Source organism: Diuraphis noxia, unplaced genomic scaffold (assembly GCF_037042655.1).
Source record: "Diuraphis noxia isolate RWA-SAM2 unplaced genomic scaffold, SU_Dnox_SAM2 contig0001, whole genome shotgun sequence".
Classification (NCBI taxonomy): Eukaryota; Metazoa; Arthropoda; class Insecta; order Hemiptera; family Aphididae; genus Diuraphis; species Diuraphis noxia.
In genome coordinates, this window is record NW_028301711.1 from 77,891,176 (window position 1) to 77,916,197 (window position 25,022).

The following is a 25,022-nucleotide window of genomic DNA, read 5'->3' on the forward strand; positions in this document are numbered from 1 at the left end:
GATTTTTAAGTTGAGCATATTTTCTGTTAGAAATAGTTAATTTATTTGATATTTTTAAGATTACATTACTACATTAGACGGTCAACAGCGATCACGTTTAAAGATAAAGTGCTATCTTTAATCGTGACAGCGATTCAGCGATTGTAAAAATAATAACTAATAAGTGATAATACCCGGTGGTCCTCGTTTACCAGCAGGCTTGCTAGTTGTTTATTGTTTGTTTCAAATTTGAAAGTGTTCGTTATTTAATTCAGTGCAGTTATTAAAATTAAAATTTGTTATTCGATATTCATAATGTTCAGCATTTTTAGTAAAAATATCAAAAAAAAAAAAGTATTCAAAGTACATCAGACCATTCAGACAGTGAAACTGTTGATGATCCTGGTCCAAGCACTCCAAGCACGTCACGTAGTTTGTGTGAACAAGAACAAAATGTTACCTACCTTAACGTTAAAATTGTTCCCGAAGAGATATTAAACACATTTGCTAAGATTGACAGAAGATTATGTTTAACACTTTAATAATTTTAAATCATAAAATACAATAAATAAAAATGAAATGTGTTAAAATTGTTTAGTATTTTAATATACCTAATAATAATAGTCAAAATAAAATATTTTAAAGGTGTAATGGGGGGGGGGGCGGAGCCCCCCACGGCAATATAACGGTTTACCTTTTGTAGCACCCCCAAGATTTGAACTCTAGTTGCGCCACTGATCCAAAAGCAACTTTACAAGAATATTTTGAAGAAGTATTTGATAAAAGCAAATCTATAAAAAAAACAAATTTACTAGATAATAAAGTGTCGTTTTAATAATTTAATTAGTTGATTAATAAATTACATAAGTATATATAAGGACATTTATATTTTTAATTTTCATAACAGTTTTTTTATTTAAAAAAAAATATTTCTTAAATAATTAAGTATACATACCTAAATAAAAATATATGTGTTTAAAATGCATTTTTTTATTGAAATCATAAAAATAGTCATTTAGATAAACAAATATTGAAGTACTGGTTTATTTTATACCTAATTGATAATTAAAATCAATTTTCAGAAGAATCTTCATCATCTGTGTACATTATTTGTTATAAACGTTTAATTAAAATATAATGTGTAGTACGAAAAATTTAAAATTTTAGGCCCTGACACGTATATAATATAAAGTAAAAGATATGGCGATTACGCGTATATAAATTCACGCAACAAATATAAAAGGCATAATAATATGACAAAAAATAATTATAAGTTAATAACAAGAAATAGCAATTCGTGCATAAAAAAGAATATATTATTCGCAACGGCCTAGCATCACGACGACGGACGGAGGAGAACAAAATTGCGGCGGCAGTAGATAACGCGCCGATACTAGATTCGCATAATATTATATAATTCACAAGACACAAAATATAATTAAAACAAAATAAATATAAAAATAACGGCTGGTGCTCGCGAGTGTTTGTGTATGTGTGTGATTGTGTCGATCGGCTGTTCCTCCGTAACCGATAGTATTTTACTATATTATATTATATTAATTTATGGCGGCAACAACGATATTACAAAATATTCAAGTTATGATTTTGAAGTTGCGGGAGTTATATGAGAATGTTTACCAGATTAAGTGCGATAGTGGTCATGACTTCTGGAAGAGGAAGTTAATCAATAAAAGTTTATTTTTTAATTTCAAATCAGTAAGTGATAATTATTGATATAATTTATTATTTAAAATATTAGAGAGAGAAAATGCGATGACGATGATTTAAATTTAATTTAATTGCAAATAAGTATAATTTAATTGTAAATAAGTATAAGCCTACAAATGGAAAAACAATTTTAGATGTGTTAGATATAAGTTATTCTTATAATAATTTATTAAAAACGGAGAATGATCGTAATGGATATTTTGGTTCATGTCTAGCAGAAGTTTGGTTATAATTATATTTTACAATTTTTAAAAATAAACTGATTCACTGTTTTATAAATACTAATTTTGATAAGTTTAAATACTTATAGAGGATTGAAGTCTAATAAATATTAAAAACGCTCGCCTTTACATACTGAAACGAATGTAAAACTATTTAAATAATCATTTTATATCAGTTTTATTTAAAATTTAAATTTAAATCAACAGAAGAATCATCATAATTTTTTTAACACAATTAATCATTAACCTAACGTTTGATCATAATGTTACAAATATAACGCACCAAAAATAATATTGATTGTATATACACATTTCGATGAGTGTCCGACATAAATATTGTTGGAAATGAATCTATAAATACTACTGATATTTGACAAAACGTAATAGTTATTTTTAATAGGACTATGATAGGTATACTAAGAAGCGTGACAGTCAGTGTCCCGCGAACATGCATCGCAGGACGCATTATTTGACTCCTAGATACGGGACGTCCCGCCTTACGCGGGACGGTTGACAGCCCTAATCATGTCTGAGGCAATGCATTATAAATATTATAAAATTATGATAATATTTGGATTTTAATGAAATAATATTATACAGCTAGCCAGTGGCGCCGAAGTCAGTTTTTAGAGGTATTGCAAAGCATACCTGCAAAGCAAGACCCACCCACCTACATTAGGTTTTATGGTTTATCCTAATTCATAATGTTAGCTATGACGATAAATAAAATAATTTATAACTTTCATAAATTAAAATAATTTTAGCCAGTGTGTTTCATAGGCTTATTACACCCTCCCACCCTTAACGCTATGCAGGACCTTATTAAATTATGTATATCAATTTTCAAGGATTCACTATACATAATAAATTACCATCTATATTCATATAGTAAAATAAGTCCCTTTCGATTATGTTACAAATGAATTTTATTAAACAGTTAATTGTTAAATTTAAAGATTGTCATATTATACTTTATATTTATAAGTCAACCGTGAAAGCTGCAGCTTGCATGCTATAATGTAACGTCTTATCTTGTACTACAACTATAATTTTAGCCCGTGTTTTTCGTAGGCTTATTACTGCAATACCTGGACATAGGGATCGACGCCACTGTATATAGTTTTTTTTTTCTTCTGTAACATTCGCTTACCTTACATTTTCAATACCTTACGGAAAATACCGTAATGATATAATGTACTTATTATAGAATAAAATATATATATTTATCGTGGGCCTGTCCACGGGGGGTGCAGGGTATGCACCTGCACCCTCTGTGATTTCAAGTGGCACCATGAATTAAGAAAAATTGTTCAAAAAAGGGGGCTAGGGCACATTAGCCCTTTGGGTACGCATCAGGTTGGACCCTCTGACCAAAGATCTAGACACGCCTATGATATTTATGCATACTTTACGGTGTATCTAACCCGATTAAATATATACAACTAGATAGTTATATGAGTAGTAAGTACAGTATATAAGGGTCTCTATAATCCGAACACGGCAGGCTAATCCGAAAGACGCGGTAATCCGAACGGGCTTGAGAATTATCTTATCGCCATAATATGTACATATGTATGTATTTATAAATAATATTTTCCGGTAATAAAATGTTTCAATTATGTGGGACTAGGCATACCAATCCATGATGGGAACCAATGTACAAAAAAAAATCAATATTTTAAATAGTAAAGTTATTAATTATACTCATAATTATATGAATCTATCTATCTATATATATAAAAGTAAGTGGCGGTTTCTATTATCCTTATGATCTCGAAAACTACCCGACTGATTGACTTTAAATTCAACATAGATATTCAGCTACTTTAACTTTTCCTATATTAATCTTTGTTAACAAACAGTTTCCATAGAAACATAATCATATAATAATAACATATAATAATAATTATAAAATATACATTAAAATAGATACATGAAGTCGTCTCGACCTGGTGACCTAGAAAGACATCGAGTGGGGTTTTCATGTCAGTTCTGACCTTCCTCAGATGTAGCTGAATATCTATGTTAAATTTCAAGTCAATCAGTTGGGTAGTTTTCGTGATCATAAGGATAATAGAAACCGCCACTTACTTTTATATATATAGAAGAGTTTTTTTAATTGAACGTTAGAAATCAATAAGTGTTTTTAACTCATACGTTATTGTCGAATCATTTTTTATGGGTACTCGTATAATATTTGATTGAAATTCTTGGATAATTTTAAAAGAACATACAATGCAAGTTTTAATATAAACACCCTTGAACGTAACGATATCATTAATTTGATTAGTTTTATTCAAAATTGATTGTAAGAAGTTGGGTATTGTTATGTTATTATTTGTTGCAAATGTATACTCGTGTCCAGCGAAAAGCATAAATTCTCGCAAATCTTGCAGTCTGTTTGCCCAGTAATTATTGATCATCACGTTCAAGATATGATCTGGTGGAAGATTTTTTATTTGATTCCTCAATGTTGGATTTGATAAGAGTAAGAGGAATGTAACCGCTGCAAATGAGTTGTAACCGTCTGGGAACCCTCTGAGATTGGATATGTTATTTGCTGGATTATTATTCTGTTGAACTTCTAAAACTTCTCTTGGAATAGCCCAAACCTGTTCAACATGGCATATAATCACAGCAATTCGTGGCGGGAAGACAATAACCTACCAGAGTCGGGTCTAAATTTTTGTCTCAAGAAGTTGTATTGCAAGATTGCTAGTGTATCTGCGACAACTTTAAAAGTATCATAATTTATCAGTGTAGGACATTCAAAGATGTGACTCTAGATAGGGCTACATATATTTTGTCCCATTGCAAAATTGTGCGCCCCTGCGTAAATGACTACAGTCTTTAAGCGTAGGTTTTTTCCGATATTCTTTGGTATTTCTCACTCTTAATTATAATATTATTATTATACCTAATATAAAATAATAATCCTGCAAACGTAAAACAGACCTGCTAATGTCAATCATACGAAATGTACTGAACCTCTGCAACGGTGATTCGTTATTGTTATCACTGTCTAGCTTATCATACTTCCATGCTTGGTATATGTAGATTATTATGTATTGTATATAATATATAAGTTAAATGTTGTAAGAATTACTTGTATGAATTATCTTTATGTAATCAAATTAAGAACAAGTGATGAATAAATAGCGTGTTATTTAACACATACAAATAATATATTCATTATAAAGTATAAAAAATACAATATATTATCAGTGCAAACATTATTTGTTAATATGATTTATCTTGTGGTTTTTCACCAGTGCGTGTGCGTCGATGTCTTATCAATTCGCTACTTCTACTGAACGATTTGTCACATCACACCCGTACGGTTTTTCACCAGTATGTGTGCGTCGATGTCTTATCAAATTGCTACTGTGAGAGAACGATTTGTCACACACATCACACCCGTACGGTTTTTCACCAGTGTGTGTGCGTCGATGTATCATCAATTGGCTATTTGTTGTGAACGATTTGTCACACACATCACACCCGTACGGTTTTTCACCAGTGTGTGTGCGTCGATGTATCATCAATTGGCTATTTGTTGTGAACGATTTGTCACACACATCACACCCGTACGGTTTTTCACCAGTGTGTGTGCGTCGATGTCTTATCAAAATGCTTCTGTGAGAGAACGATTTGTCACACACGTCGCACCCGTACGGTTTTTCACCAGTGTGTGTGCGTCTTCGGTCGAACTTTACCTTGGTCATTTTTTTCGCCGGAGTAATGGCAGGCTGTTTCTTTTTGGTAAATAATTTATTTAATATTTATTTGTTTTTTCTTAAAATTATTTGGTAACTATATACTTCTCTGCTTATAATCGATTAGACTTTATTGACATCACAAGATTTTCAAGCCAGTATTTGATGCAGTATTTTTTTTACATTAAATAAAGTATAATATTATGCTTTTACGTATTATTAGTAATTTATATTAAACTTTATAATAATAACTGATACCCTTGCACTTAATATTCCCTTAAAAATACCAACTATTTATGATTCAAAATTTGTGTTTAATTTGTCGTTTAATACCAAATGTAGCTATTGATGTTCAAAACTTCTCGTGTTACAAATTCTCGTAGATTTACCCTATCTTAATCTCCATTAAAGATTTTAAACATACAGACATCATCGTTATAGAAAGAAGTAAAAATCACGGCCTCATTCTGGACCTGACAATCCGTTGGGCTTGGGAAACAAATGACCCGCAACAGAATAATGCAGTAAACGAAGAAAAGAAAAGTAATATAGGCCGTGCATTCCATGGTTTCAACAACAGCATAGCATCGCAAATTGGGAAGTTTTTGGACTTTAGTTTGGAGCTCGGGGTACAGCCTCAGGGTTCCTAAAGCCATTCTTCCGATCACACGACCTCGCTATGCAGGAGCTTATTAAATTATGTATATCAGTTTTGAAGGATTCACTATACATAATAAATTACCATCTATATTCATATAGTAAAATAAGTCCCTTTCGATTATGTTACAAATGAATTTTATTTAATTGTTAAATTTAAAGATCGTCGTATTATACTTTATATTTATAAGTCAACCGTGAAATCTGCAGCTTGCATGCTATAATGTAACGTCTTATCTTGTACTACAACTATAATTTTAGCCCGTGTTTTTCGTAGGCTTATTACACCCACCCACCCTTAATAGGTATTGCAACTGCAATATCTGGACATAGGGATCGGCGCCACTGCAGCTAGCATAACGATACGTAGGATATTTACAGGTGTGTAAAAGAACATTTTTCTGTTGAAAAATTCAAACGATTGGTACATGAGAAATCCTGACGCCGCACACTATTATTTGTATATTTTACTAGGTACTCGCTCGACCTAACGCACAAAGTATGGATTGCGGGAAGGTTATTGTAGGACAATATATTATATATTTTTAATTCTTAGAGATCATCTTAAATCCTATTCATTGCCCAACCCCAAGTCCCCAACCATAAAATATCGGGATTTCTGCCCAGTAACTCTGTCGTCTGCCGAGACACAGTCAGTCTGTTCTAGACACTCATATTTTTACGTACTCTCTGCGCTCCGTGTTTTCTCAGTCTTTACGCATTTATTAACTTTCTGTTTTATTTTTTCTCAAAATGATTTCAATAATAGAATTTTTATCTTTATTCGTATTTGCGTTAGCTACATCGAGAGGTGGACGAAGAGTATTGAACCCGCTACTAAATACGAATGATTTAATAAATATATATGGTATAGAACTGTAAGTATGATCTTTATATTATTTTTAAAATGTATATTATTTTCTCATTCGCAATATAGTGTTAGAACGCGTGCAGTAGAAGACTATGAAAATGCGGTTGAAAATTTAGAAAATGATAACATGAGTGAAGACGAGTCTGAGATCACCGGCAACGATGAAGATGACGCGCGCTCGGAGACATTTTCACCCACTCTTACAACCAGTAATTATGAATTAGGGGAGACGTATAATTTTTTAAATGCTTTATTAGACGGATTCCTATGGGAATATGTGAATTATTATGAATTTATGATGATAAAATTATTTTTATACCTGACATTATGATGGGATTTAATATTTATACTTCTATTAACCTTGCGCAAGAAAAAATAAAATGGGGTGAGGGTACCGAATGTATGGAGAATTATACTGTAAGGTGTGGTATAATTATGAGAAAAATTAAATTTAACCCTATTTTAATAGATTTAAGAATAACTAATACGGTTTTTGAATTCGATGTAATAAGAGTCAATTATTTTTGTTATGAATATGTTGAGATGGTATACATATTACATTTTGGATATAATATAACAAACATTCTGAATAAAGAGACAGATTATATTTTTTTCAACTATTTAAATGTAGAGTATATTGTGTCAGGAACTTCGATAAATGACAACCCCATTTTAAAATACTTCTGCATTAATAATTATTTCCGTTATAAAACGATTTTCAATCGTGATAATTTAGATAAAATGCAAATGAGATCTCAAAATAAAAAAAGTCATATGGTTATAAAAGATAAAGAAATGTTATTAGATTTATTAAAAGATTATAAAATATATATATATATATATTTTATCAGTTTAATGTCACGTTCCTTCATCACGGCTAGAGATGAAGACATGATACATCATGTAACATGAATTATTTTTTTGATTTTTTATTTCCAGTCTAACCTACGGGAAACTAATCTAGCCTAACCTATACATTTGTTCTACATTTTCTCGGCTAGGTCTTACTACGCCCCTATTGAACCGATCAGATTTCAAAAATAGTTCACCAATTAGTGATTGATATGAGCAGACAAAACGACAATGTGAAAATATCGACTGTCGACCTCAGAATTGAATTAGAAGCTGACGAAGCGTTTCCAGCTTCCGCTTCAGCATATTGCTTAATATTACATGACTAAATTATAACTTATAATCCATTTAATGGAGAAGTAAGAACCTTGTAAATATTTATTGTAAATCTTAATATTATTAAATAAAAATATATTTTTATTTATCATGTTTATTTTTATTCTACATATTATCTAAATTATTTAACTTTTATAAATATTATAATAATCTACGTTTTACGTTATGCGATGGTGTTGGGTGTTGAGCGCTCCGTTTTTTTGCCGACTTGTTAAAGAATGATGGTGAGGGTGGAGGTGATTGTACGAAAACAGTTGGACCATCGTTCTCGTCAACTCCATCACTCGCTGACGAAGGTTGTATATAACTAGGTGTAATAAACCACGGAGGGTACTGCGCAAAATTATCCGAATCGTACCCATCGAATGCTGGTGGCGGTAGACTGCTACTATATCCATCGTTCTCATCAATAGGCTAAACAAAATAATAATTTATATAAATATAATATTTTATATGAGATGAAGGCGGCGTATTATATCATTGTTAATAGATACAATATTATTTTTATATGAAGACAAATATTTTATAAATTACCTTAGCTAGAATAGATATATCATAATTTTTCTGTATAATTGATATTTTTTTGTCTGGAGTATAGTTTGGCGATATCGGTGAATACCCACACTGTAAAAAGTTTGTGTTTAAATATATATGTTTGTATATAATATTATATTTATGTATTACCTTAACTAAATTATTGTCATTCTCCAACGGATTGATTTCATCCTCTGCATTCATTTCTTCTTCCAATCTATCCATTCCTTTCATTACTACTGAATAGCTAGGTGATAGAGTTGACAGTCCGTGGAAATCCTTATACAACTAAAATAAAAATAAATGTTATTTAATATTTTATGTACGAAATAATATATAATTCAATTATTACTATAGGATTTAGTGTGTTCCGGTATTCCATACATTGTTTAGCTAATTGAGCAACCGCGAACATTTTAATTTGGCTGAGGTGAGGTGCAGTCATACTCTGTTTAACTTCTGTGTTACGAACGTAAATTTCCATTTCTAATACATTTTTAGGTGGTGAATCCAATCGTAAGCACTTTTCAGTCAAATATACTTTATATTCATCCATTTGTTTCATAATTTTAGGTATTATATTCGCTTCTTTTTCATTTATGTTCGCTGTAATACACCATTCCAATTCTTGGAGTTTTATTAAATCAGTTCGATTTAATAAAACTCTGCACCCGTCTTCCGTTTTTGATTCAATTACTAAAACGTTTGAACCGCTATAAACCATAGTTGATATTTTATAACAATCGGTTTCCAGAAAAATCGTACGTTTATACGATAGTGGTATATCCAGTATAAAAGATAAAATATTCCCCATTAGTGAATATATACGTCTGAGAAAATCCGGTGCTATTTTGACGTGACGAGAAGAAGTTATCAAATGAATAACCACTCGACATTTTTCAACCGGGTCAATACCAATGTGTACAAATTTGCGGCTAACAAAGTCGAGTGTGTAACTATAGTGGATTCGATGAGCTCGACCGGAGGTGATGGTGGTACATAAGTGAAGGCTTTCTTCTTCTTTTCGTTGTATAAGGTAGCGTTACCTACGATTGAACCGGCCATATTGTAAATTAATTTAAAAATTGTAAAAATGCTAAACACTGAAAAATTATAGAAATAATAAACACTTAAAATTTTAAAAACTTGGTAAAATAATAAACACTACACAATATTATAAGACTTGAAAAACTATAAGCTTAGAACAATTTATTAGACTGATCAAAACGTAGAGGAGAATTACAAGTGTGTAAGACTAAGAACAGACTGATTGAATGTCGGCTCTTGCAGAGCCAAGTGTCTATCGACGGGTCCATTAATGGGTGGGAGATACAATATTGAGCTATCTAACGTTTAAGCGATTAAGACATTTTATATTAAAGAAGATGTTTTTTTAAATTGTTGTTGTCGCGTATATCTATGAGTCCAACGTATATCTATGAGTCCAACGTATAAGCGATTAAGATATTTTTTAGTATTAATGACATTTGCTTATAATAATAATATATAGAATGTTATAAACAGATTGGTAATTATTATGTTATTCACTAATATATATTAATTTGTTGTTGTTGTTAAGTATAGTATCTAAAGGACGAGAGTTCACTCGCGACTTATACATTTTCATTAATATGTATTTTTTAGATTGTTTATTAGACGGTTGTTTTTTTAAGTATGATAAAATTTTGTGGGAAGGTACAGATTTTGTTATGTATATCATTTATTAATATGTTATTCCCAAATATATGTTTTTTTAAATTGTTGTTGTCGCGTATGAGTCTAACGTACAAGCGATTAAGATATTTGTTAGTACTAACGATATTTACTTTTCATAAAATATCATCCGCTTATAATAATAATATATAGAATGTTATTATCTAATAGGTATTTTTAATTATTTATTAAACGGTAATGTTTTTGAAGTATGATACAATTTCGTGGGAAGGTACAGATATCATAAGTATATCTAAGAGACAAGAGTCTGTAATTGATAACTGATAAAATATATATAGCTCACATAACGGATCGTAAGGTAGTGGGAAGGTGGAGTATAATATATAAAATATGTATCGGTCACGTGATGAGTAGATGGGTTCAGGTGGAAGGGTAAATATACAAAATATGTATCAGTCATGTGATACGGGTGGAGGGAGGGGTAAATATACGTCACACACGTATGCGACAGGTGGTGGCGGCGGTGATGTGGGATGTGGGGTGGGGTAACGTCGCGTACGTACGCGAGTGACGAGGAGGGCCAGCAAATGTGAGGAGGGCCAGCAAATGCGAGGAGGGCCAGCAGAGGCTAGTAGCGATGGGATGCGGGGTGGGGTAACGTCGCGTACGTACGCAAGTGACGAGGAGGGCCAGCAGAGGTGAGGAGGGCCAGCAAAGGCTAGTAGGGCCAGTGGGCTAGTAGGGCCAGCGGTCTGAACTCTCATTTTTATACTACTGACAGGTATTAACAAATAAGTTTCAAATAAAAAATAAGTTATTTATTCTTATACATTTTTAACATACAATATGTTTTATTGAATTGAAAAATATATATATACATATATAAGATATAACACTTAAAATTAAAAAATATATTTGTCAAAATTATAAGTCAATATTACATACACAATCACAATCAACATTAAAAAAAAATAAAATTCTCTTATTTTAAACTCTAGCTAGAGTAGCTTACTACCTAGGTAGCTTTGCGAATGGTCTTCATAAATCAAAAAATAATGTCACATCTGATGAGCGACATTCGGTTACTATCTTGGCTGCATTTAGTATTGATCCGAATGCTTCCACAAGGTCAATATCCAGGCAAACAAACATAATCCATACCTCTGTACACCGTATTTTTAAGACCAATTTGTATCACCCGTATAAAATACATTATGTACAAGGTTTAAAACCTTCTGACCCAGAAAGGCGATTAGAGTTTATAGCGAATATGGTACTGCGGTTTTAAATTTATTTGACAATGTTCCGGAAGGTGTCGAAGCGATTCGATAGTATATTCGGAAAGCAAGGAAAATTCTCTACAAGTTAAATATGAATCTAGCAGGGTTGTCCAACTGGCGGCCCGCGTAAGGTTTTACGGAAATCATATATTTTCTTTAAATGCTACCATTGTAAAAAAAGATGTTATAAAAGAAAAACAAAAAATGCATAATAAAAATATTTATAGGTATATACGAATATATATATATATTATATACTTATAGGTATAAAATATAATATACAAAAACAGTTTAATAATTTTAATTATATTAAAATATTATAACGAACAACTGTTTTGCAACGATTACGGCATCCAACGGGCCCCATCAATGACTGGTAAAAAAACTGGATTAGTGGGTCTGCTTCGAGAGAATGGTGTTATTTGTCCGACAATACATTGTATTATACATCAGGGAGCTTTATGTGGAAAATCAGTCAAGCAGGATCAAGCTTTTCAGACCGTGATTAAAATTATAAATATGATTAGAGGTGGAAATCGATCCCTTTTGGCTTTTACACAGGCAACTTAGGCAGTTTTTAGTGGACACAGAGGCTGAGTATGGAGACTTGCTAATGTACAACCATGTAAGGTGGCTGAGTGCAGGAAAGTGCATGGAACGATTTTTTGCCATAAGAAAGGAAATCCCTCCATTTCTTAATAAATACGTTTCATCCGATACAACTGAACTGGAAGAGAAGTTTCAGGATCCAGAATTCTTAAGACAGTTAGCTTTTATAACAGATCTGACTAATCACCTTAACAGTTTAAACTTGAGTCTTCAAGGAAGAAACCAGACGGTTTCAGATTTGGTCGGAATAATAAACGGATTCCGGAATAAGCTAAACGTGTTTAAACATGCTTTGGAAAAGAACAACCTAACACACTTCCCTAGCTGCCTGAAACTAGCAGAAGAACCCAACAGTGAGAAAAATATTGACTTTTCATGCTGCAGTTCACAAATTCAACAAGTTATTAATGAATTCAATACACGATTTAAAGATATTGAAAGTCTCAAAAGCAGTGTACTGCTTTATAATAATACTCTTGGAGCATCCATTGAAGATCAACCACCTGACTTACAACTTGAGTTAAGTGACCTTCAAGCTGACATGTTCCTAAGCACCAGACAAGAAAAGGGACCTGAATTTTTTTAATTGCTATCTAAGGAGAAATTCCCAAACCTGCGAGATTTTGGACTGAAAATGACATCAATGTTCGGAAGCACATATATATGTGAAAGTGCCTTTTCCCACATGAAATACATTAAAAACCCCAACAGAAGCAACCTTACTGATTCTACCTTACGTCATCAAATGGGATTGTCTACAACTGAACTGGCAGTGGACATTTCTTCATTGGTGGATGAAGCCGATCGACCACAGTCTTCAAATTAGATATATTTTCATTATTATTACAATGTTTGTCTTAGTTCTTTAAAAAACTGCCTCTACATTTTCTGCATGTAGAAAAAATTTAGATGTTGAGCAATAAAAGAAATAATACTACTTTTTTGTTTTAATTATTTTTATACCTCTCATTATTTTGTTGTTACATTAACAAAATTAGTGTATGGCCCGCAACCAGATCAGAGGTTTAAGTTTTGGCCCTTGCGGCCTTGCAAGTTGGACACCCCTGATCTAGAGTGCACACGGGATTTGGTTGCACAGCAATAAGCATGGGAACGGCCAGGGGACCGTATTTCATTTGATCGATCGGTACATGCGGGCGCGCGGTTTCACATTTTTTTGACAATGTTACGGAAGGTGGCGAAGCAATTCTATAGTATATTCGGAAAGCCAGGAAAATTCTCTACAAGTTAAATATGAAACCAGAGTGCACACGGGTTTTGGTTGCACAGCAATAAGCGCGGGAACAGCCAGGGGATCGTATTTCAGACGATCGATCGGTACATGCTGAGGAATTATTGAAAAAGAAGCATCATGTTACTGGTCCACAATGACCGCGATTTATTTTTTTAATTTAATTGGTGACGTTTGTATTATTGTTGTTATACTGTAATTATTTCATATTATTCGTTTATTGAACATAAACATAATGTCTAAGAGGAAAACTGTCGATATTACACATTTTTTTAAAAAGAAAAGTGTAACTAGTGCAAGTGCTGTGGAAAATAATGATCGAACAATTGAGGAAAATAAAAATCGAATTGCTGTGGATTCAAGTGAGTCGTCTTTAACATCCAAAGAAAAAATTGAATCAAATATTTTTCAACCATTAAACACTGAAATTAATTTAAATAATACGCTAGGTATTGGAGATTTTTTAAATTCAAATTCTTATATTAATAATATTTTTAAAAAACAACTTCTCGAAAATCATTGGAGACCCCTAAATAAAAATGATTTTCCTTTTTCTATTCAAAATAAATGTAGTAGTATAGAAAAAAGATTCGTAAAAATAGAGCATTTGGAAAAATATTTTTGGCTACTGATATCAAAATCTATGAATGGTTTATTCTGTTTTTATTGTTCAGTTTTTAATCACTCTAATACTGGCACAGGATCAAAAAATACAATGCCTCTTAAATGTCTTGTAACCGAACCTTGAACTGGGCTAGTAGGGCCAGCGGTCTGAACTCTCATTTTTATACTACTGACAGGTATTAACAAATAAGTTTCAAATAAAAAATAAGTTATTTATTCTTATACATTTTTAACATACAATATGTTTTATTGAATTAAAAAATATATACATATATAAGCTTGTTATACATTGTTACTCCATCATGAACACTACAATACTGAACACAATATTGAAAATGACTACCTTTGAAGATGTTGGAGAGTTATATATTAAGTATCAAAATGATAATGGCACGCAAACAGAAGGAGATTTTTATAAAAACCAACTTCAAAAAAGCTTTGAGGAAATGGATAACTTGCGTCAAGTAAGTGTATATAATAGTGATTTTAAAACCGGGTGCCATGAGTATTCACTAAGTGTGCTTGTTGAAAACCACTGGTATATAATATGTAATAATATTAACACTTAAAATATAGGTAGAGAACACATATATTTTGCATACTTTACTTTATACTTTAAAAATACATTCAGAATAGGAACATATTTGACATAATTATTTACAGCAATATCACACATAGCAAAACATTTTAGTGGCAAAAAAAATGAAAGCAATCATTATGCAGAGGAGGTGGTTCAACTGGACACAGAAAATAAGTCCCTCGCAGATGAAGTTGTAAGTGATTAAAAAACAATATTCTCTACTAAGATTTAAATTAAAGACAAAAGTCTAAACATAAAATATACAAAATATTGATAGTAAATGATTAATTATAATAAAATTAGACAAATAATAATAATAATTATAAAAGCAAATAACTTAAAATTACATATTTACATTCCTTATTTAGGTTACATTGAAAGTTAAGGAAAAAAGACTGGCTGAAAAGTTGCAAGTTATTAAAATGTATATTGAAAAAAAAACATCAAAAAAATTTGAAATTATTAAACACAAAATTATTTTATAGACAGTACTACAAACAAAAAATGTAATTTTGGAAGAAGAAATTGTAAGTTTTAATTTCACAAATACACATGTCATGTTTAAATTATAAAATATACTGTTTTATTATTTTTTTTTTAGAAAAATTTAAAACAGAATGTTGTGGACACAGAAAAAAAATCCGACACAGATGAAGTTGTAAGTTACTAAAAATCAATGTTCTCTGCTAAAATTAAAATTAAAGACTATAAAGTATAAACATAAAATATACAAAATATTGATAGTAAATGAGTAATTATAATAAAATTAGACAAATAATAATAATAATTACACAGCAAATAACATAAAATATTTACATTAATTATTTAGGTTATATTGAAAGTTAGGGAAAAAAGGCTGACCGAAAAAGTTGTAAGTTATTAAACTGTATATTTAAAAAAAAAAAGCGGGTAATTCGTGGATGTCGCTCTGCTGTACAGTAGGTTACTGTAATGGATGAGATTAAATTTGAATGCAATGATAGGTATCATTGTATACGAAAAACGATTCTGAACGGAGATGATTTGTCAGTCTAGGATATATTATATTTTAATATTGTCATATATTCTATTTTGAAACAAATATTTTATTTTTCAATTAAGTCGCATTTTGCATAAGGCATAATTAATCAATTAGTGTAGTTATCATGTAGTTATCATAATTCATAATACCTTATATTATCATAGATATACGAATACCTGGCCTGAGGATAAATCGTTATCATTACGCGATTTCATAAATTATTTAAAACTCAAACGCTCAAAACATTTTTCCTATAATGACACTTCAAATTTTCTCTATAGCTATTTGAAGCAAAACTTATGGAAAACTTGGTGTTAAATTTTATAACCTTAGATATAAATACAAACAATATTATGAATTTTGAACTAAAAAATAATTTGCAAATATTCATGGTTTTGACAAATTTTTGTCAATATTGGAAATTCGAATGCTAATAAAAATTTAATTTGAATTTCCGGTGGACATTTTTATTGTGATAAAGATTGAAAAACTTGTAAGGAGCTTTGTATTAAATTCTCAAATCTTAGAATTAAAAAGAAAAACTTTTATGAATTTTGATCTAAGATAATTTGAACATTGCCGTAATTTATATGTATTTAGTCAAAATTTGAACTGTAAATGCTTATAAAAAAATGTGTGACTATATATTTCTTTTATTTTTCAAATGATATTGTAAAACTATTTTAGGAGCCTTGTATTAAATTCTCAAATCTTAGAATTAAAAAGAAAACTTTTATGAATTTCGATCTAAGATTATTTGAAAACTGCTGTAATTTTTACGTATTAAGTCAATATTTGAACTTCAAATACTAATAAAAAAAAAATGTGCCTATGTATTCTTATACTTTTTTAATCACTATAAGAATAACTCATGAGGAACTATGTATTAAATTTTCAAGTATTTTGATAAGGCCATAAAATTCTTATCGACACTTCAAAAAAAAAATTTTCAGACAAATTGAAAATTTCAGTTGTCTTAAAATATCTCAAAAAAAGTCAAAATATTTTGAAAATTAAATCATGTAAAGCAAATGCCAATCCTAATAACTGGTAAAATTTTCAAGTATCTAGGACTTATACTTTTTGAATAATAACAAATATTTAAAATTGTTTCAGGATAAATCGTTATCGTTATACTATTTCGTAAAAATTTAAAATTCAAACGCACTTAAAATTTTTCCTATAATGATGCTTCGAGTTTTCTCTATAGCTACTTGAAGGAAAACTTATGGAAAACTTAGTGTTGTATTTTTAATCATTAGTTATAAACGCAAAAAATTTTATGATTTTTCAACTTCAAAATTACTTGCAAATTTTCGAGTTTTCGACAGATTTCGTAAAATTTTGAACTATAAACACGCTTATTAAAAAAATCGTGACTTACGATTTTTAATTTTTTTTAGCTACAATAAGAACAACTCATAAGGAACCTTTTATTAAATTTTCAAGTTTTTTTGGTCGTCCAACATTTTTTACCAACACTTCAAAAAAAATTCTCAAAAAAGTCGAAAATTTCAGTGGTCTATAAATAACTCAAAAAAAGTCAAAAAATTTTGAAAATTAAAATGTATATAGATAACACTACTAAAACATTTGACCAGACACTCAAACCAAATTTTTGATTTTACATTTACAGGATTTGCAATGCAATATAATCAATCCGCCATAAGAATATCTTCTTCTTTCTTCTTTACTAAAGGCCATGCCTTGTCGTTGCAAATCTGGTACGCCATATGGTTGTCCTTCATTGCTTAATGTTTGGGAAAATTAATACAGTGGTTTCCCGTTGCCTTCTGTATCGCAATGAAATCACTTATAACTAAGTGATGCTATTCAAGTAAAGATGAATCTCTACTTGATACTAATAATGTTGCTGCCCATTGTTAGATCCATTTTGGTCGCCTTTTACGACGGGCATGGACTGCCGTGGGTGTATTCTGATCCCCCCCCCCCCCCACAGGGAGCCATAAGAATATACATTTACAAAAAATAAAATAAAATCATAAAAAGTTGTACAATAATATTGTATTTGACAAAGACTTAAATATTGAAAAAACTAAATTATCATGTTTTAGAAAGTTACATTATTTCTAGTACTTGTATATAAATTGTATATTGTTACACACGGGCAATTTAAAATATGAACTTACTGCCTAAAGGCAGGATTAATCTAGCCCCGACTCAGGACCGTACTAGCTACCTTTAAGGGGAGCGGGAAAAATATATTTATAGGGTGCCAACTATAATTTAATAAATCCACTTCAAAAGAAAATGGGTGTCTATAATGTCTACCCATTATTGTTTTATTTAGTTACTTGAAAATAACATCTTAATATGATAAATACAGATAATGATTTATTCTGCGATTATTAACAAAATTCCAATCAAAATATGTTTCATTGTAAAACATCTAAGAAAGTAAATTGTACACTTACTTTTAAAATTGAATTTAAAGTGCTCTAATCTACTGAAAGGTTAAACTACATGATATACATAAACGCAAGTGCGTGTTCGCCACAGTTAATTGATAATATCATTGATTAAATACAAATAAATTGCCCACGCCTGTACATTGTTCGGCAGCGCTCTGGACCCGCTATTTGGTCCCGAAAATATATTAGTTTGGACCCCAGACGTTAGAGTTCGCATTGACTGTTGTTCATTATTAGAAAAAACAATACATTTTTTATTTATTTCATGAAAAACATTGATAGTGCTATTACTGAGTATTGATAAAACAAAACGCGGTAAAGGTAAACACTAAACAGTAAATACTAAATACTAAATACACAATACACATCTCAACAATACTGCATGACTCATAAAGACATACAGTTTTTGTAACTTGTAAATAGTAAATAATATTTTGAACTTGGTAATTGAACTTAGTAATTATATTTTAATACAAAATATATATTATAGTTAATAAGCAATAATTCTTTACTACTTTCATTATTGTTTCATAATATGATAATATGTCAACACTGATAAAACTGTTATCACTGTTTATCAAATATATTGTAAGCTCTCTCCTTGATGTCACTGTGTGTGTTTTTTCTAATAAAAGTGTTTCAAGCACATGCTTAACAATCACAACTTTATGTTATTAAGTTATCCGCCCCAATCCACAATTACCAGCGTCAGGTGAAGACGCAACATGGCGCAGTCGGTAGGATCTTAACTATACTACAGTAATAGTGTATAAGTCAAGAAAACTAATAAGTAACAAAATGGTGGAGTTTGAAAAACCGGCAATACTAATATTGGACAGAGATGTGGAGGCAAATTTTGAATTATTTCAACAAGAAGTTGAGATATTCTTCACAGCAACAGAAACTACTAAAAAATCGAAAGAAACTCAAGTAGCCAGACTGTTGAACATATTGGGTGCAGAAGCTAGGAAAATATATTTCCAAATAAAAGATGACTTACCAGAACAATCAGTTAGTGCAATATTGGACGCATTAAAAGTAAGGTGTATACCAAAAAGAAATTTGGTAATGTCTCAATTCAAATTTTTTCAAAGAAAACAAAACCCGTCAGAGCCCTTTGACAAATTTTACACAGATCTAAAAGAATTGATAAAACATTGTTAATTCAAAGATGCTGAAAAACAGTTATTGTGTACTCAAATTGTATTGGGTATTCAAAATAAAGAATCTCAACAAAAGCTGCTTGAAAAGAACATGGATTTGGAGCAAACTGTTCAGTTCTGTCAGTCCATCGAATTATCAGAGAAAAGCAGGCAAGAGATCGAATCAACATCAGTAGCTGGCAAAGAAGGGGTATCAGTAAACAGAACAGAAGTTAAGACAATAAGGCAGCATCATAACAAGGAATTTAAAGGTAAGCAGCCGTTTAAAAGTAACAAAATTGGTAATAATAGTGATGTTAATAAAAACAGTTTCCAAGATGTTAAATACTTATGTAAAAAATGTAACAATGAACATGGGCCAAAAAATTGTCCAGCGTTCGGAAAAAAGTGTAATAAGTGCTCGAAAATGAATCATTTTGCTATAGGTTGCAAAAATAAGAGTAGTATAGCGAGAGATCAGAATAAAGAGGAAAATAATTTAGCAAAAGCGAGTTGGACACAATTAATACAAATAAATAATTTGGAAGTGAATATAAAACTTGATACAGGTGCTGAAGTTAGTATACTACCCTCTAGTATCTATAACAAATTGTTACCAAAACCAGAAATTGAAAAGAGTGAGGTAAGAATAGAAACATTTGGAGGATTTGTAATAAAACCACTAGGTATTATATGGGTAGATTGTAGAGCTCATGGTGAAACGCAAATAAAAGGAAAATTTCTAGTTGTAAATGATACAATAAAACATGGGCATTGTATAAAAAAAATAGAGGCAATATTAGGCTCAGAATTGTGTGAAAAATTAAATCTAGTTAAAAGAGTACAAGCAATTAAGAATGAAGATCAATTCGTAAGTAACAATATAGATGTTTTCACTGGATTAGGATTATTTCCTGAAAAATGTAAATTAGTTTTAAAAGAAAATGCAGGGGGGTAAACCACTAGTGGAAGTAGGTGTACACATATTAGGAAATACTTTGGAAGTATTAGGAAGTACACGGAAGTCCGTGGAAGTACTTGGAAGTACTTGGAAGTACGTGGAAGTACATGGAAGTACTTGGAAGTACTTGGAAATATGTGGAAGTACATGGAAATACGCGGAAGTACCGATATTAAATAATTATTATTTAACTTTATTTGGAGTGAAGCAAGTAAAGAACGTATGTCTGCCACGGCACAGTAATGTGCCCTGAGATTTTCTAGGTGTGCCGCGAGAAATGTGGTTGTCAATATTGCGTGAGTGTGCCGTGAACCAAAAAAGGTTGGGAACCATTGGTCTATATTGTTCAATATAAAAGTAAACATGACAAGAAACGGTGTTTTGCAGCTACCATGCTCTCATAATAATAATATTATGTGTGTGATGTGTATATTGCCCTGTTTATTGTATTATTAAATAATTTTGGCCTGAGTAATTAATAATAACTCTTCATTTTGAATAAAATATTTCTAAAAATAATTGAACTATACCAGTTTTAAATAAATATGGTTAAACTTGGCTATAAATAAATATGGTTGGGTTTGGCTTAGTATTATTTGCTTAGTCGTCTCCAGTCCGATCGAAGTCGTGTCCGTTGTATGACGTCTACACACATACAGCACACAAGTTAATTTTTCCCTAATTTTTCCACAGTTTTTCAAATAATTCTATGTCAATTGGTAAGTTTTTAAGATTTATTTACTCAATGTTAAGTTTTAAATAAAATATAATAACTATAATATGTCAGTAGAATCTATAATTATATTATAAATATGTAATAGGTAGATTTTAGAATTTAAATAAGTTGTATAGTAATGGAATTTCGATTTAGTATAATTAAAATAAATTTTAAAACAGTATGATACAATAATCAACACTACATATTATTATCTAGAATAATTTAAAATAAGTTTAAAAATTGAAATAAAGACTATTATTTGAAACTTAAAAAAAAATACATGTTTAATAATTTTGCGAGCTCTATTTTCAGCACTTTTTGCCTGTTTTTGTTTATAAATGTGCACATTGCTTTATTATACTTTGTGGTGCTGGTTATACTATACTGTATGCTTTTATTTCAAACAAATGTATTCATTTTCCAGATATTTATAAAAATAATTAGTGATGGGGACATAAATTGAAATAAATATTACGAAAATAATCAATTTTTTGTTTTTACTCTTGAACTCGAAATATTTCAAATTGTCGTTCCTGACATTAAATTTTATATTTAATAGTTTAAGTACTATTATCAGCCCTTTACTTACTCATTTCAGGGCTCGGAAGTTATAGCACTTAAACAATTAATTTTTAGCGCTTAAATATGCCCATTAAAACATTAATATAAGCGCTATAAATAGCACTAAAAATTGGAAAATATGCAAAATAAAATTCACAACAAATTTTTTTAAACATAAAATTTAAGAGATATCTAATTTTACAGATTTTTTTTAAATATGAAGTATTCGATTTTTTTAATTTTACAGATTTTTAATGTTTTTAATAGAAAAATAAACAATTTATTGGGAACGAACAAAATTGTCCTATTTAATCGACGATAACATCGTTTTTCCCGTTTATTTCGGATGCGTACCATCATAATTTATGTCCAACTGACTGTAACCAGCTCAAAAAAATTCAGTTAAGAGGTTGTTATACCCGTATGTGTTGTCTCCGTTTTACAAGTGTGTAACATAGCAAATTTTACGCTCAGCAGGATCACGCGAAGCTCCGTGAATTTAAAATTTAGAGTGAATTGACCTCTTATAAAAATTAAAGGTAACATTATTATCGAGGAATTCTCATTCACTTTATATTACAGTATAATTTTAAAGCGAGTTATGAGTATTTTAAAACTATAAAATATAAAATATAAAATTATAAATAATTATAAATTTATAAGTATCTCTTAAAATACTCATAACTCGCTTTAAAATTAAAATATAATAAAAAGCGAACGAGAAGCCCTCGATAATAATGTTACCTTTAATTTTTATAAGAGGTCAATTCACTCTTAATTTTAAATTCACGGAGCTTCGCGTGATCTGCTGAGCGTAAAATTTGATATGTTACGCACTTGTAAGACGGAGACAACACATGCATATTTAACATCCTCTTAAGCATTTTTACTGACCTAAAAGGTGATAGGCACACAAAACAAAAATCGTTCTAAAATACATTCATTGCTCAGCTCAGAATCTAAAATTACAATATTATATTTTTTTTAAATTTAATATTAAATAGATATCAATAATAATAATAAATTAAATAAGGGTATATTATAAGGGTCGTTCATACACCGCCGATAACAAAATTTTCAAAAACATTAATCGCAAACGATTTATAAATACCATTGTTTTAAAAACATTTAAACGTAAATTAAAAAACAAAAAAAAAAATACATTCGTGATAAGCTACGTCTTATGGTTATATGAGGTTATATGTATCATTCTGTTTGTAAATAATATTTTAAGATCTTACATCGAACATTAAAAAAAAAACCAATATACTTTTACAAATTTAGCCGTAATAAAAAAGCTAACTAATATAATTATATAATTAGTTAATTGATTGGTTTTAAATTAGATTTTGTATTTTATTCAATCAGATAGTTTGTGTGGGCGTTAAATTAAAATATTCGAATGGAGCTTGAAATGGATATCGCGAAAGATCCAAGCATAGAAAACTGTCCTTTTGCTGAGGCTGAACAGCACTTTCAAACACTTTTGCCAGATGGAATTAAAAAGATATTTATTGCAAATGGATTTTCGAATAAATTTGTTATTTCTAAAATTGACGATAAAGATATAGAAAATACTGAACAGTTTGCAATAGAAATATTGCCAGATATTATTGATGAAAGCGAATATCCTGAATATTACGGTATCTTCAAAAATAATATTAAAAAATTTAAGATTTTAACTGGATATAAAAAAGTCTTGCTTTGTATTTCTGATTTCTATAAAGAACAACTTCAAAAGAAGTCAATAGTTAAACTGACTGCAGCACAAAAAACTGATAATAAATCACAAAAAAAAAAACAATCATTAGTTTATACTGTAAGTAAAGAAATTGAAGATGTCTCTGATGATACGATAGTATCAAAAAAACAAAAATTAGATACTTTAAATGTTGATCTGTCATCAGAAAGATCGATTGTACTAAAAAGGATAAAAGAATGGCTTAAAATAAATGCAATGGATATTTACAACGATCAAGAACTAGACATAACACTTTCTGTACTAAATGATGATAACGACGTTGTAGCTAAAGTTTTATGTTTTGAATGCAATGTACGAGTTAATATATGCAAAGTGTTTAGCCCTGGACATTCAAAAAGATGGTAATTTTCCAATTATTACAAACATGTAAAATTACACCAAAAGAAATCTGCTCAATCTGTCCCTAATAAAATTAAAAATAAACAAACACTTACACTTGATAATTATATACAAATAACACATGGTGTAACATCACAACAAACACACGGACCTTCAACATCTCGAAGTATATAGAGATCATTAAAGAAACAATAACTAAAACCCCTACTAAAACTGCCGACCAAGAAGATCTCAATTGTCAGCCGGATTTTCAGAATAGCAAAGTTATGTTTGAGACGAATAACTTTTGCGATTTAAATGTTCAAACGTCTCAAGTATTGTCAAATAAAAATGAAAATAAGTGGAAAAGTACAAAATACCAGAGAAGTGAAAGAGAAAAACGTCGGAGAGAGCGATCATTGGTTACTGGAGAATTTAAACAAACACTTATTACAAATTATATTCCTGTGCTCGATGAAGTTAGTAAATTAATGGAAAATAATCAAAACTTGAGTAATATGTTGGTGCGTAACATAGAGGAAACTGAGGGTGATAATGTTTTGTCGGTTCGATCAGCTTCTTCAGTACTTGATTCAAATTCTTTGTTGAAATGTTTATATGAATGTGCCGAAAAAAATCAAAAATCCAGTAAATATAAACACCGCAACAGATTTGACGAAGAGTTTAAGAAATTTGCTACTTATATATTTATTGTTGGAGGTAGACTGTTGTATGAAACATTACATGCAAATATGGATCGAGTTTTACCATCAATAACAACAATATTTCGTTATCTTGACAATACACAAAGTAAAGTAATAGAAGGCAGTTTTAGATTTAATGAACTTAGAGTTTATCTAATCAAGAAGAATCTACCACTAAAGATATGGATAAGTGAAGATGCCACTAGGATTACGGGAAAAATTGAATACGATGTGAAATCAAATAAAATTGTAGGTTTTGTTTTACCCCTTATGAATGGTTGTCCAGTGCCTAATGCATTCATAGCAAGCTCTGCAAAAACTATTGCACAGTATTTTAATTCTGAAAGTAGAGCCAACTATGCTTATGTTATAATGGCTAAACCATTAAACGACACTGCCGCGCCCTTTTGTTTGTCTATTTTTGGAACTAATAACCGTTTTTCTAACGAAGACGTAATAAATAGATGGGAGTTCATGAAAACTGTTGCTT

The 25,022-nt window shown here is 30.3% G+C and overlaps 1 protein-coding gene and 1 pseudogene across 1 annotated transcript; one reads left to right on the top strand and one right to left on the bottom strand.

Annotated features, from left to right (window-relative positions):
• Positions 1-8,217: 8,217 nt before the first annotated feature.
• LOC149061848 (uncharacterized) lies at positions 8,218-9,959 on the bottom strand (annotated as a pseudogene).
• Positions 9,960-12,461: 2,502 nt separating this feature from the next.
• LOC149061849 (general transcription factor II-I repeat domain-containing protein 2A-like) lies at positions 12,462-13,043 on the top strand. The gene has a single exon (XM_089215128.1). The coding sequence runs from the start codon at positions 12,462-12,464 to the stop codon at positions 13,041-13,043; it is 582 nt and encodes a 193-aa protein (XP_089071254.1).
• The last annotated feature ends 11,979 nt before the right edge of the window (positions 13,044-25,022 follow it).

Bases quoted from the DNA above. Each gene is read 5' to 3' on its own strand.
- LOC149061849 (XM_089215128.1), top strand. From the start codon at position 12,462: ATGTACAACCATGTAAGGTGGCTGAGTGCAGGAAAGTGCATGGAACGA.